This window comes from Erpetoichthys calabaricus, chromosome 10 (genome assembly GCF_900747795.2).
Source record: "Erpetoichthys calabaricus chromosome 10, fErpCal1.3, whole genome shotgun sequence".
Classification (NCBI taxonomy): domain Eukaryota; kingdom Metazoa; phylum Chordata; class Cladistia; order Polypteriformes; family Polypteridae; genus Erpetoichthys; species Erpetoichthys calabaricus.
Window position 1 is genome coordinate 170,494,985 of NC_041403.2, and position 15,250 is coordinate 170,510,234.

Sequence of the window (15,250 nt, forward strand, 5' to 3'; positions counted from 1 at the left end):
TCTGGCTGATGACTAAAGATGAGAGACCTGGGCGAGGTCCTGTAATTAGCCGGATGTCTCCGGGGTAGGTGGTGAAGGTGGGTGGCACTCAGTGCAGGCACAGCTCACCTGGCAGCTGGCACACACCCGGGTCACAGCCTCATGTGGTCTTCGGCTCACTCCTGTGTTGAATGCAACGCCCAGCTTTACATGGAGTTGAGGATGTGCCTTACCCGTGCAGGCAGGCGGGCAGTGAGCGGTAAAGGAAGCAGACATGTTGAACGTCGGTGCAAGGATCCCGCGGACAGGAGCAAGGTGAGCGTGCATGTGGAGGAGCGCGTCCTGATTTATTTGTCTGACATAGAAGCCGCTTCGCCTATCACGGAATTCGTGTCCTGAGGGAACGACAAACATCTGTGGCTTTGAGTCCGGCTGAGCGAGTGAGCGAGCGAGAGAGAGAGAGAGAGAGAGAGAGTGCGAGCGAGGAGACCCCAGTGGTCCAGCAACAGACTTCCTGCGTCTGGCACTCAGACCAGCGGCTTCATTTTGTGTTGCTGGGTGTGTGTGTGAGTGAGTGAGTGGGTGGGCGTCATACCAATCTACGTCCAGGGAGGTACCAGAGCGAGAGTGGGCCACACTTGGGCTATGGGACAGACGAACCAGGAAGCACCAGGGGCCACAAATCAAAGCCACACGGGCCTATAAGGACTCTGGCAGCAGGTATGTGACGAGGGCCTCTCTGCTACGGAGTGTTTAGTTTGGGTGTGAATGGCACAAGAGAAGGAAAAGGTAAACTTCAAGCCACTGGCACGGAGGGCAGGGGGCGGGCATCAAGCGGAACTGACATCTGGAAGTTTCATTTGGTCACCAGCTTACAAAAACAGAGAATGCAAAGTCATGTGGAAAATGCTCTCCGAACAGGAGAATGGAGCAGGCGAGGAGAAAAGTAGGTCTGGGGCCGCTGGGTGAAAGACGCTATAAAACGAGAACACCAAAAATGGACCCCAGTGGGCACTTTTGACAAGGCGAGTCCAACTTCAAGTCATTTCGTTAGCTTCAGTGTTTTGTCCAAATATTAATGTGGGGTTGGGGGGGGGGGCACAACAGCTGGAAATACCAGCGAGGTGGAAGAAGGAGCAGTAAAGTCCAAACTGGGAAGTTGACAGGCGAGTGAGTGGAGCGGAGCTTGAAGTAGTAGTGCCTGCCGTCTATGTCTCTGAAATCTCTAATATAGTGCCTTTCACGCCTGCTTACACAGTTTTCTTCACACTTATCTATCATACAACTCCTTTCCCACCCATTTCGCTAGCTCGCCTCCATGTCATACATGTAATATGTCGTCACAGCTCTTACGGGGTAACCAGCATAACATATGGGGTGCAAGTCTCACCCTTCTAACTCTGTGATCCACGCTGACTCTCACCTCTGTCTGTCACGTAGTGCCTTGCACACACTCATTGAACGTAGAGCGCCATTTCCACGTCTCGCTCTTTAACTGTTATATAGTGCCTTTCACATAGCAACCACCTATTATATAGTGCCTCTCAAACCTAGCTAGCTATTTACCTATTATATGAAGCACGTCACACAGCTGTCTATTATATAGTGCCTTTCACACCCACCTATGATACAGCATTTTTCACATCTATTTATCCATTGTATAATTATTGATCATATACCACCTTTCACATACTGAGGGTATTTATTATATAGCGCCTCTCACATCTATCTATTCTATGGTATCTTTCTGTTTATCTTGCTGTTATACAGTATAGCGCCTTTCACATTTAGCTGTCTATCATGTGGCCACCAGCATATCAAACTCCTGGATCACGGTGGGCCGTGGTGAGCGCAGCCTTTCATTTCAGCCCCTTTCTCAGTTTTCTTAATCGCTTGACTTTTTAGACCATCGCTGTTTCTTTTTTTCCCTTCCCTTTCACCTAAACAAAAATGAGGCGCAAGGTGAGCCAACAGATGTCCCGTTAACGTTGTGTCCATCAAACAGTAAAACATTTGAAAAGAAGAAAGTGAAGGTCCGAGAGACACGGGTGGGCCACAAAACATTTGGGTGCCACTCTCAGGAAAGAGACAGTCAAGAGCTCTGGGAATGTCTGCTTTGGCAGAAGGGGCACACAAGCGAGGTAAAGCAGGACTTGGCTTCTAATTAAGAAACTGGGTGGGCCCTTCAGAAGCTCAGTTCGAGAGCCACAAGTGACCTGGTCACATGTCATTCCTGTTTGGTGGCTGCTTAACACATAAAGGCACACTTTTAAGAAGGGGCTCAGGCTGAATTAACAGCAAAAGCAGGTGGTGCCATCACGAGCAGTAACTGAACAGAAGCCATTGCAGCCCCCTGATGTATCACGCCTGTGCTGCTTCCCCCCATCTAGCAATGCGTTTCCATGTGCTTTAATAATCCGGTTATTCACAGAAGCTATCATGCCATGTAGACTTTTGTTTCAGCTAAAGAAACTGGGCTGCTGGGCTTTGAGAAACCTGCTTACCATGAGTGGATTTATCCAGCAGGCGGCCATGTAGGCCCTGAACTGCGCTACACCTACGGATTTCACGGTCTGCGCATGTCGTGTGCCTGCATATCTGTTAGCTTCACACAAACCTTCTGCAGCCACAGGTAGAAGCATCCACAAAGTCAACGTTCTGAGGCAAATGCTTCCTTCTCCTGGCTGAAATAATCCTCTCAATATTTCAGAAATCGCGGCCTTTCTGTTGAGCAACTGAACGTACATCTTGTGAGGAGTGCTGGGCGGGCGCAACTAACACGTGAAAGGTAAAGTGCGCTACGTAGTCCGAGCAAAGTAGCAAGCCGTGCAATACTTATTTTATTGAAGGAAAAATACCCGCGTTATTCTTATCCCTGCAGCACTGGGTGTCAGGCAAGAAGCACACAGATGGGCACCCAGCTGCTTTAGTCACACAGCCAAGCAGAAAAGAGTCCGTGCAACCCACTAACAGAGACCCATCATTAGAGGATCTGCTTTAGTTTAAATGCACTCATTTGACAAACATATTTTGAAACAGGGTGGTGAAGCGGTTAAGAGTTTGGATGTCAAACCCTGAGGCTGTGGGTTCAAATCCTGCTACTGACTTTGTGTGACCCTGAGGGGGGCACTTCACCTGTCTGGGCGCCAACTGGAAAACCAAAAGAAATGCAACCAGTTGTACCCTAAACGTTGTAAAGATGTCAGCCAAATAGGTTAAAGTAAATCTGGTGGTACGGGGCGGGGGGAGTCTTCATACCCAGAACCGTCTGAACGTATGGGCACTGGCCCTCTGGTGGTACAGGGGGGAGTCCTCATACCCAGGGCCATCTTAACGTATGGGCACAGGGCCTCTGGTGGTACAGGGGGAAGTCCTCATACCCAGGGCCATCTTAACGTATGGGCACTGGCCCTCTGGTGGTACAGGGGGGAGTCCTCATACCCAGGGCCATCTTAACGTATGGGCACTGGCCCTCTGGTGGTACAGGGGGGAGTCCTCATACCCAGAGTCATCTTAACGTATGGGCACAGGGCCTCTGGTGGTACAGGGGGGAGTCTTCATACCCAGGGCCGTCACAATGTATGGGCACAGGGCCTCTGGTGGTACAGGGGGGAGTCCTCATACCCTGGGCCGTCACAATGTATGGGCACTGGGCCTCTGGTGGTACAGGGGGAGTCTTCATACCCAAGGCCATCACAATGCATGGGCACAGGGCCTCTGGTGGTACAGGGGGGAGTACTCATACCCAGGGGCATCTTAACGTATGGGCACTGGCCCTCTGGTGGTACAGAGGGGAGTCTTCATACCCAGGGCCGTCACAAAGTATGGGCACTGGCTGGGAGCCCACTATGTTTCAGACTCCTATGTAAGTTTCTGTTTTGTTAAAAGAGGGGCCCCAGCGCAGCACTTTGCCAATGATGCTGTTAAGATGGCTCTGTTCATACCTGGGGGCTCAGGCCGAGGTTGGATGTGATTTAATTCACCTAAATGTATTTTTAGAATTCCTGACACATTTCAGTGTTAAAGCAGGCCTTCATCTGCTGTTACGCAGACACACACACACACACACACTAATACCAATCAGTCCACAAATGCACAGGTAGGTCCTGCATGTCCCACACAGTCGGCATTGTGAGCCAGGAATGCCAGCTCTGCACTACCACTACACTTTACAAAGATTCAAACTAAATGTACTGTTTGATAACTTCTTGTCATTTAATTGCAAGCTAGCTGTGTACTTGAGCGTGACCTCAATAGTTTGGCAGTAGATGACCTGCATGGTGACGCCTTCATTATTTATTTATTTATTTGAATTGAATTTTGTCCTTCTGGTTTCCATGAATTAGCGGTCACTCACTGCTCATCAGCGACTTCCTGTAAAAACGCTCTTTGTGTCTTTTTTTTTTAACAGCGTTGAACTCAACAGAACAAATGTTTGGCTGAAAACCTTCGACAGTTGCAAATTTCTAAGACGCTTAGAGAATAACGGCAAATAGGTTTACAAGTGAACGGGTTAGGAGCGTTCTGGTCTATTGTTAAAAAGCACAAAAATGCTTAAGTGTGAATCAAATAAGAAAAGCAGTGCTGTTTTGTAATGAACTACGAACACTCGCTTGCACTTAAATAAAAGATTTACTTGCCTCCCTCGTGCACGGGCGCCTTCTTCGTGTCTGCGGGAACGTTAAAGAGAAGTGGCGGAAAAATCAACTTACGACGCGCCGCCGCACTTTACGGCATGTGGTGCTTACCGCGTTTGCCTACGACTTGGAGCCCTAGTTGTCACGGTCACTGGCACTGTCCCCACCCGATCTGCGCCCTGCAGGCCTCTTTAAATCGAATTTCTTATGAGGGCTTTGATCAAGCTGGAGGCTGGAAGGACAAGATCAAATATTTAATGATAAAGGTTGCCGGATACACACCGCGGTTCACTTCGATCAATGTCCCGTAAACTTGAATTAACAGATCTGTTGATTGTATTGTTTAAATGCGTAAAAGTGAAAGGTTGTTATCTTTCAAAGTAAAACACACAATTTTGATTTGTAAATAAATACAATCAATACAATCAATCCCGAAATAAAACGAACGGTATTGTAGTTTCGCCTAACACAGCTGCAGAGCAGGCTGGGCACCGTCGTAAAGTTACACAGGCTGGCGCGCGCGTGAAAACTGCGCATGTGCAGTGCACCTTGCGCCACTCGTGGAGGACGCCTGCCAATACGCGCCTTTTCGAACGCTGCCCTCCAAGACTTCTGCACTTTGCTGGTTTAGATTTGACAAATATGTGTAACGTAAGTAACGAAATTCAAGGTAAGTCGGTAACTGTAATGTAACTGCAAAATGTTCAAGTTTAACGAGATTGCAGTGCTTAGTTACTTTGTACCCCGTTACAAGCGCGTAGACGTTCAGCTTAGAAGTGGTCAGTGGCGTGGCGTAGCGTAGTGGGGGCGGCAGGGGCGGCCCGCCCCGGGCGGCACTTTTAGGGGGCGGCAAAATTTCACAATAAATAATAATACTATCTTGTAAAAATTTGAACCATACCTAAATAAGGGGGCGGCGGAGTTTTCCTCCGCCCCGGGCGGCTGACACCCACGCTACGCCACTGGAAGTGGTCACTTGGAGCGGCGGGGACGGAGGGTTGTTAGACGGCCGACAAAAGGAGAAAATGGCCTTCTTTTTAGCCATTTGCCCTTATAGCTAACAAAAACCGGGGAATGTGCGGCTTTTACATGGCTCACCGGCCCCATTCCATTGTGTAACGGCTGTAACTCAAACACCTTCCCCGTCGATACAATGCGGGTGTCTCGGCACCTCCGAGGGACGGGTCTTCGATACAACACCCTCTAGAAAATCCATCGCTGTTCAGTACGCTGTGGCCATCTCGACGGTGACGAACCTCCTCGGTGAGGTGAAGTGAAACACTCGGTGCGATGCGTTCGTGGCCCTCGTACCAGGCAACCCTGCGGTGGTGGCACAAGCGGCCGTCCCTGCCCCCGAGTGTCACGTTTAGCAGACGCCGCGTTACACGGGAAGGCTCGCAGAGCTCTCCTCGTTTGTGTGTCTGTCCGTCGCTTTGTTTTAAGTTGTTTAAACACGATCTCATTAATAATAAAAATCAGACTGATAATAAAGAATCGGACAGAACTTTGAAAGAAATGAAATATAACAAAGAATCGAAAGTAATAACGCACAAAAAATGGGGTAAAGCACAGTGAAATATGCATGTAGCCTGACTCCATGATTACATTTATGAACTATTTAACAGCTCGTTTTTTAATGTACTTTAAGGCAAGAGAAGTAATTATTCAAGTCACTTATAAAAGTTAAGAAAGAAGGGATAGTTTTAAAATGCTTATATTTATTAATAAAACATTAACCACATATAATAAGGACGTTAAAATGTCATCTTGCTTTAACTTTTCTTTCTTTCTAAATTAAATCCCAAGGTAATATAATTTCTTGAAGAACTGTGGAGGTAAGAGTTTTTTTTTTTTTTTTTTTTTTTTTAATAACCCTTTATTTAATCCTATCAGAAATCACTGCAACAAATACAAGTGTGTAAGGGTCCTTAAAATAAGTCAAGTGCCTTTCATACCCTCGTCTCTGTCTATTATGCAGTGCCAGCCATCTGTCTAACGACTACACGGTACAGAATGATGACCACCGCGACTGAAAGGCACTTTCCTTCTCCACTTTATACCTGAAAGGTCAGCTCAGTGATTGTGTTTTTTTTTCTCTTTTAGTTATTGTTCTTCAGCCATTTGTCATCATTTAACAACTTCTTTCAGTGACCACACCTTACAGAGTTTGTGAGTGTGTTTGCTGTGTGTATTTTGTGATGATGAGGTGGGGAAAGGAGGGATTGTGATCTTTTGTACGTATAATACTGTATATAGACTTTACCATTAATTTACTAATTCACTGTATACACCGAGCACCCTTGAGTTATTTACATGTCTTTTTGCAATACATTCATCTTTGACCTTCATATTTTGCTATTTTCTGTCCTTGCACCTTCAAATGGGAAAACGTGTGGTGGGAGAAATTTTACATTAAGCGGAGTACGGTGCCAACTTGGTCTTGGCTCTTAGGCCTGGGAGTGTAGCCACCAGTCAGGCTGATCTGAGCTGTGAGTCAAAGATGAGAAGACCAACAAGATGCATAAAGTGAGTGTTCAGAGAGCAAGGTCTGTTTGACCGCGTACAGTAGTTGTGTACAAGTCAAACTGAAACATTTGCTTCAGGTGTAAATAGAATTTAGGGGGTTTTCTGTGAGGTTTTTGGTAACAGCAGCACAGAAAGAAAGGAACATCAGGTCAGCCAGTTTGCGTTCTGCTTTAATTAGAGTGACATTCTGCATTTGAGTCCATTCTTGTCATGACACCAGATAGCCGTGACGTGTTTCATGATAGTTGGACATGCAAGTGAGGATTTCACTGGAGTTTGCTAAAGTTTACATCAATCAGCTTCCTTAACCGTATAAAACCTTCAGCATGCGGGGAAGGAGACGTCTGCTGCCTCGAGTGTCAAAGTTGTTGTCCCTGCGGTGCTGGTGGAAGGGGGCGTGTCATTATGCAAATATCGAAACTTTGGTGTCACTGAAGCAGCGCTGTAGCGTTTTTACATTGTACAGTTGTTTAACTTCACTCTTTAAAATTAACGGCCATTTTTTCTGTGTGACTGTAATGTACTAGTAAACGGTGTGGAGTATATTTTGAAGGTGGAAAAATATTGATTTTACAGAACTGTAAAAAATAAAGAAATGTAGGTAATTTTCAGTAGAACATAAGGTAGCTTTCCTTTTTTCAGAAAAGGTATTCTACTTTGACCATGTGCAGTATTTTGTACCGTTACACCTCCTGACATTTCTGCCAGTGTACTGCTGCCAGGTTTCTCTCTTTCTTTTCTTTCTTCTTGTTTTCTGTATGTCATCACCTTTATGTCAGTAGCTGTGCCTTGGTATTTCTTTTTCACCGTGTAGATGACATATCATGGTATGTGCCCAGTCCCTCCACTGCCCGTACTTTTACTGTTTACCTGCCCTACTGGTAGACATTTGCTCCCCTGTTCTCCATTTCATGTTGGGCGGTCCGCTGTGCATGTCCACTTTCTGACCTATCATCTTTAATCCCTTGTGAGTCTTGAGTGAAAAGGGAAACCCAGAAGGTTGAGTATAAATGAGGAGGAGGGCCGCAGTGAGCAACTGGACAGCACTTCATCGCACGCCATTAAAAAATAAAAAGCAGATGGAAAAAATGATTCATAAAGAGCTGAGTGGAGCACAAGATGGCCCTGAGTTCAAGTCCCTGCCAGGGCTCCTGCGGGAGGTGTCAGGGCAATGAGACCTGACAGGACGACTACATTATCCTGCTCGTGCATGAAGATGAAGTAAGTGGCTGTCGTGAAGAGGGACCTCTGATGAAACTCATTTGTGAGAAGCTGCCGGCGTTTTCCATGATGCTTTACTCCCCAAATTGACGTCCCTTCTTTTTCTTCTCCTTCTACTCTGCCTCTGTTGTCTTGACCTGCGCTTTTCTTGTGCACATGTTTGGCAACCCACGCAGTCTGAGTTGTGCTCTTCTTCGCTTTATAAAGCACCTGGATGTGGCTCATTGATTCTGTCACACAGTCTTGATTCTCCCAGTATGTCTAAATATGCAAGTCCTAAAAATATCAAATGGCCGCTGTGGGATGAGCTGTTCAACTGATGCTCTCTTCAGACGTTGTCCACTCCTGTAGTCCTTCCGGTCACCAATGGAGGTGCAGATGGAATTGCCAGTTTGTATGGTAGCAGCTGGGCGTGGCCAGCTTAAGGATGCAGAAGGTGACAGGTGGAGTCCAGGAAGGAAGAGGGAGGCAGAGTGGAAAGTGAGACATGAAGGCAGGGCAAGGGCCACTCCACAGGGTTGAAACCCTGTTTAGTAAGACCCCAGGGGGGTGTGCTTCCTGTCTGTTGTTTTGATGCTGTGACCCCCATTTTGAGGCCCTCACTATTTTACTTTAGTCTTTTGGGCACCTTTTGGGGTTTGGGAAAGGCACAAGAGTGCCATCTACTGTCACACCACACACATTTTGATAATGCTGGAGACATCTGGAGGAGTGGGGTTGGTCAGACCAGCCCAGGATCCACTCACTGTCAGTTGTCCACTCTTTGTCCTAACTTTGACCATGTATATTTGGTTCGCAGGTTCTGTTCTCCTGGATTTTGTCCAATCAGATCTCCTCACGGTGTCCTAAGCCAGGCGAGTGGATGCCATCATTTACTGTGTCCAGTCCTGTGGTGCTTTGAAGACGCTCGGATGTGATTAGTCCTGGACAATCGGCAGTCATCTTAAGAGTGTATCTAACAGTAGGACCACAATGGCTGACTTGGCCTTCCTGGTTTCCGTTGTGTTAGCAGTAGCCTTGCCTGCAGCACCGAGTCTGGTCCAGCTCAACAGAGGATTAAAGGTGGGCAGAGGCCAGTCAGTGTTTGTAACAGACAGCGAGCTGCGATTTGAGATTCCCAAAGAGCTGGACACCTGCAAGGTGGAGGTGGTTTTGAATGAGCCCGCCACCCAGCGTGTTGGTAAGCTGAGCCCACAGGTAAGAGGACTTCCTGGATGTGATGTTTTTTTTGGGTGGGGTGGGGTGCAGGAGGGTTTCTAGGGATGGTGGTATGTCAGTGGTGTTGCTGTAGAGGGCAGTGAGACGGGCTCAGCAGCGAACCAATAACCCTAAGAAAGCCTGTTATGTGCCTCCACCCTCTAGGTGTTCGACTGCCACTTCTTGCCAGACGAGGTGAAGTATGTCCACAATGGAAGCCCGCTGCTTGGCGAAGACAAGGTCATGCTGAGGCTGTACAGGTACCCAGGGGTCACAGTCTGGATGGAAGCTGGGAACACTAAATATACACAAAAAAAGACACTTTAAGAACAAATGATACGTGGACAGCACCTGTATCTGCACCCGTTTTGTTGGTGCCTTCAGGCATCCAAGATGCCGCCATGTCTTGGACCCTCCGTGTGGCCCACAGTGGCCACCTGCCTTCTTAAGTGAGCTGATTCATTTTGTTTTGGGGCAAAAACTCAGTTGGCCCACCCATAGCCACCCTGATTCAACAAGTAAATAAAAAAAATTGGAGGAGAAACTAAAGGAGGAGCAAAAGTCCCCATCCATAGCGTATGCTAATGGCATCAGAGTGGGTCGTGGATCTGTGCCAGTGTACCACACATTTACTGTTAACAATGAGTCTGACATCAGGGGCAAGTGAACTTGATGAGAGAAAAAATAACCCTAGTCTAAAGTTAAACTGTGTTTCAAGTGAGTCACCACCTCTTCTGCCACCATGTTGCCAACCAGGTGGCAGAAATATGTAGAATTAGAAATGGCCCCTTGCAGCCATCGCATTGCACTTGAAGCAGCTAGATCCCTCCCAGAAAGGGATGCCAGTCCGTCTCCGGTCGTAGAGTTCATGGGTTCAGGCCATATAGGAAACTAGCTAACACGCCGCATAATCACGACGCTTTTTTAATGATTTTTAAGCACGGAAAAAAATGAACATTTGAAAAATCCATAATTTAATAAACCACCAAGAAAAGTAACATTGCAATAATGCACACTACGAACCAACATACAATCATCGTTCAGTACGCACTGCCTGCTTATGGGCCGCCCCCAACGCTTTCGTCTCTGCTACAGTCCACATGCACCTCTAGCCACGTTGTCTTTTCATTGTTCTTTGTGGTTCCAGCTGCTTTTCTATATATAATCCACCAAGTCACCCGACCATGGTAGTAGTGAGGGGGGGGGTGTGTACAAAGGGCAGGGACGTAATCAGTGCTAGCGTATGACCCGCACTTACTGGGAATTCCTCGTTCATGGGGAACAATTGCAAGCCCTGGTGCCCATCACGAATGGGGTTCAACGGCTTACCCACACCTGTCGGCGCCGGGTAGACACACATTGATCCATTCAGTGTAGCACGCGTGGAGTACCGGACATCCAAGGGCATCACAGACCTGTTAATGCTCAATCTCACGTGGCTGAAAGTCACTTGTCTCTCAAAGAAGTTGGACGCCGACCGCGTCTAACTATTTAGCAGTAGGGAGTCTCATTCGTTTTCGGAATTAACCAGATAAATCACTCCACCAACTAAGAACGGCCATGCACCACCACCCACAGGATCAAGAAAGAGCTATCAATCTGTCAATCCTCTCCGTGTCCGGACCGAGTGAGGTTTCCCGTGTTGAGTCAGATTAAGCAAAATTTGTGTGTGGTGAGTTGTTGCGTCCGGGCACATGAGCAGGTACTGTGAATGCCTTGAGAGCGTGGGTGGACGCGTGCTGGGGAATAATGAGTATCTCTATATCTTCTTAGATATAGAAAGCGTCTGATGCGGTGTTTGGTGAATTGTTGCAGTTTGTGAGTTAGCAGTTGCGATGTTTTTACACTCCAGTACGTTACGGTGAATGCTGGTAACAGTCAGGTGGGCAGGTGTTCTCGTCCCATGCTCTTAGAGTTGGTGGGCGTGTCTGTGTATCGGTTCGAGTTGTTGGGCGGTGCTCTGTCATTTGTATCCCGTTGTCGGACGACTTGGTGGATTATATATAGAAATGCAGCCAAAACCGAAAAGAATAATGAAAAGTCAACATGGCTCAGTGGTGCATGTGTACTGTAGCAGCGAGTTGGTGAGTTGTTGCGTCCGGGCATATGAGCAGGCACTGTGAATGCCTTGAGAGCGTGGGTGGACGTGTGCTCGAGTTGGTGAGCTGGGCTTTGTGAGTTGACTGACATGGCTATTTTTTGCGTATCCCATGGTTGTCTTCCGGCAGTGTGAATGCCTCGAGAGACAGGGTGTCCTTGTTTGGTGTGTTGTTGCAGTTTGTGAGTTAAGAGCTGCGATGGTTTTACACGCTGGTAACAGTCAGGCGGGCGGGCAGGCGTTCTCGTCCCATGGTCTTAGAGTTGGTGGGCGTGGATCTGTGTTGTCGGCGGGCGTGGCTCTGTGAGTTGTCGACTTATCCCATCGTCTTAGCATTGGTGGGTGGGTCTCTGTGAGTTGGCGGGCGTGGCTATATCGTGCGTATCCCATGGTTGTCTTGCCTGTTCTGTCAGCTTAGTGAGTTATATATATAGATAGACTGACCACTGGCAAATGTGAAGAGAGACCAAAGTCCAAGTGGTGAGAGGCGGGGAAGGATACCTGGGATGCCACCAGGTGGCAAGTCAGAGGGAGGGCTCCGTACATGATGATGGCAGGGGAACAGTGACTTTTTGGATTCTTTGTTTCTGGAGGATGCCTGGAGTTCTATGCGCCTTTGCTGTCCTCCAGGCCTGAGAACATAACCTTTACCTTTAATTAATTAGTCCAAGTGATGGGGGAGTCCACCGTGTGCCCATAGAGAGCGATAAATGTGTGAAGCTTGGCATGGAATATGGGAGCCTCAGCCCTTGTATCACCAGGGCACGGTGCTCAATCAGGTCTAAATAAAATGTGTATGTGGCTACTGGCGCTGTCAATTTAGCCAGAAAATGAGGTTTGAATATTCAAATTAAGAATAAGTAAATACTCCAACTTTGGCTAGCAATTCTGGAAGTAACAGTTATGTTTGTACCTTCTTTTTTATACACTTTATTATTATGGTAATGGATGCAGCCACAGCAACAGGAAAAACAAAATCCTAGCGGTAACCAGACAACGGTTATTGAAATATTTAGATACAGAGGGAAGCATCAGCATTGCCATCTTGTTTTCAAACTAGTACTGATGACCGGGTCGTAAACCGCTTAGTCTGAGGGGCATGTGAGCACTGTCCCTCACCCGTCACACAACTGTCCTGTACCCTCTCAAGAAGGGCTTTCCCCAGGGCTTCACCCCACCCTGCTTCCCATTCCTCACAGCTGTTTTTGTAGCAGTAAGACACATCACAGTTTGTTTGTGGCACAGGACACCAGCTCCATACTGGAATTGGGACACAAATAAATTCAAATTCAAATAGCGGCATTCAGTCTGAGAGCCCTAGAGGCCATGCCTGACCAAGTGGCCTTGGCTGTGGACTGTGGTCAAGGAGTGAGTGGCAGGTTTGGCACAAACAATGGGAGTCTAAGTGCATGTCGGCCCTCCTTATTCTGTGGCTTTGTGCGTTTGGCAGGAGCCAAGTTGTGGTGCTGTGACTGCCTTCGGGCTGCCAGCAAGTGCCTCTTCTATTGATCGGTGTTTATGGCTGGCATTGTATGTGAAAAAGAAGTGGGTGTGACATGATGGCTAACAGGATGATGACCGATATGTCTGGCTTACAGGTTCACTGAATCCGAAACCACTGTGGAAACGTTCCTGTTGGAGGTGCAGGTGACGGAGCCCAAGGAAACTCTGATCCAGTTTGGCCCCGTGGCACTTGAAGTTCCAGAATTCCATGGTTTATCAAATTCGCTGGATAGCAGAGTGGTGTCATTCAAGTCCATTCCTGATGGAGTCTGCACAGTGCGACTCATCTCCTCAGAGACTAACGTGCCAGCACATGGAGAACTGATCGTGGAAGATTCCAGTCGGGCTCACCAAAAAGAAAGTGGCGCTGGCACAGAGTTACGAAAAGGTAACCCATATAAGTGGGATTTTAGGCCACTGTGCTTGGCCCCCCTCCTCTGTTTTAAATTGAACTCTGTTATCCATGTTCATTTAGTCAGGATGAGAGGCTTCTGTCCAGGAAAGTGCCTAGTTGAAATTTTTTATACTGGTATTTCCATGGCACACAAGGAGCAGCTTGCATTTTCACTGCTAAGGATGATTAGAATATTTTTGAAAATGCCTGCCGTTTCTTCCTTGTTTACCGTCCTCACTGGTATCCAGGCCAGGCTTCTTCACAGGTTTACTCCAGTTAGGGCTCCAGTTCAGAAGCAGTAAAAGCCACTTCTGTGGTCCTCCAAGACAGTCCCCAACCTGGTCAGTCACCAGCTTGCCGTAAGCATTGCCGTGCATTTAGGATCAAGCAAAGCGGGCACACTGGGGGCAGCAGCGGTGCTGGTAATGTTCAAAATCTCAACTCATGTGTTTTCTTCCAATGCTTGTCCCGTAGTTCGACAGGCAAGGCCAGCCTGTCCTGGCAATAAAGCCTGCTCATCTGGAGCCAAAGAGGTGCACTTCCTCAAGGCCGACTGCGACGCCTTCCTTCAGATGGGCCTCCGGTATCAGCACCTGAGTCCACCTTCTCCCGAGGTTGACTATGTCTCCATCCGGGTGGAGATCAGGGACAAGAAGACCCGCTCGCTGGTGCAGGTAAGAAGGGAGAAGAACCCCAGCAGCGGGGTTATTGTGGGCTTTTGTGATGAGGCAGGATGCATGCTACCTGTAATGTTCTGAGAGATGAAGGCAGAAATGGGGAAAAATAAAGAATAGTCATGAAATGGGCGGAGCTTAACACCAGGAGGACGCATGAGCCAAATGAGTGTCAAAGGTCAGAGTAGAAGGATTTCCCATTAAGCTATGTAACTAGTTTGCAGCAGAGTTGGTTTGGTTTGAATCTAGAAATTCGGAAGACAACTACAGTGAACTGCCATCTTTTATAATGGTCGTGCAGTGATGTCATATAGAAAAGGGTGACGTCACAAACTACACCCACGTGACCAGCAGTGCACTTTCGTTTTTATAAATAAAAGAAAACCTCTGAGGAAGCTGACTCTCAACATGGCGCTGTTAAGACATACCTGCAAAAAGATCAGAATGATTAATTAAAGATAAAAAATAATGGCCAAAAATCATTCCAGATAACAAAAAAACAAAACATATGTTAGAACAACTCCCCATCATCATAGTAACCCTGCGGAACAGTATGAAGTAAAGTCCACTAGCTCCTTACAACACACTATTGTCATGAGTGGCACGATCACTGGCACCGCTGAGTGTCATGACACTATTATTATTCATTGTGACTGTGGCACTGGCACTGTCTTTGGCACTGACTACCATTTATGACCCAGTCAATATGTTCAGCCTGAGCACTGGCACCATTACTAAGTGTGACACGTCTCCATTCTGGCAACAGAGGATGCTGAGTAGCACTAAATGGGTGAAACTTGTGCAGCGTCTACGGTTTTTCTCACAGGGCCATTTTAGCCAATTTTGGGCCCCATCCCACGTCCCCCTTCTGCTGTACAGATTGATGGTCTTTTAGCCCACTGATGCCCAGAAGAGACCTTGGTATATGGAGTGTTAAACAGCCCACACAGGCCCTTGCGATGTCCTCGCTTTCATTCCTCTCACTTGTTGTAGTCACGTCACAGAGGCTTTTCAGTAGTTT

General features: G+C 47.5%; 1 protein-coding gene across 1 annotated transcript in view; it reads left to right on the forward strand.

Annotated features, from left to right (window-relative positions):
* The first annotated feature begins 625 nt into the window (after positions 1 to 625).
* The window catches only part of frem1b (Fras1 related extracellular matrix 1b), a 93,029-nt gene continuing 78,404 nt past the window's right edge, over positions 626 to 15,250 (forward strand). Inside the window, exons 1-5 of the mRNA XM_028812487.2 lie at positions 626 to 699; positions 9,163 to 9,560; positions 9,726 to 9,820; positions 13,257 to 13,549; positions 14,030 to 14,229. Of these exons, the coding sequence (XP_028668320.1) occupies positions 9,336 to 9,560; positions 9,726 to 9,820; positions 13,257 to 13,549; positions 14,030 to 14,229 (813 nt within the window). The 5' untranslated portion in view covers positions 626 to 699; positions 9,163 to 9,335. The remainder of the gene's footprint in view (positions 700 to 9,162; positions 9,561 to 9,725; positions 9,821 to 13,256; positions 13,550 to 14,029; positions 14,230 to 15,250) is intronic.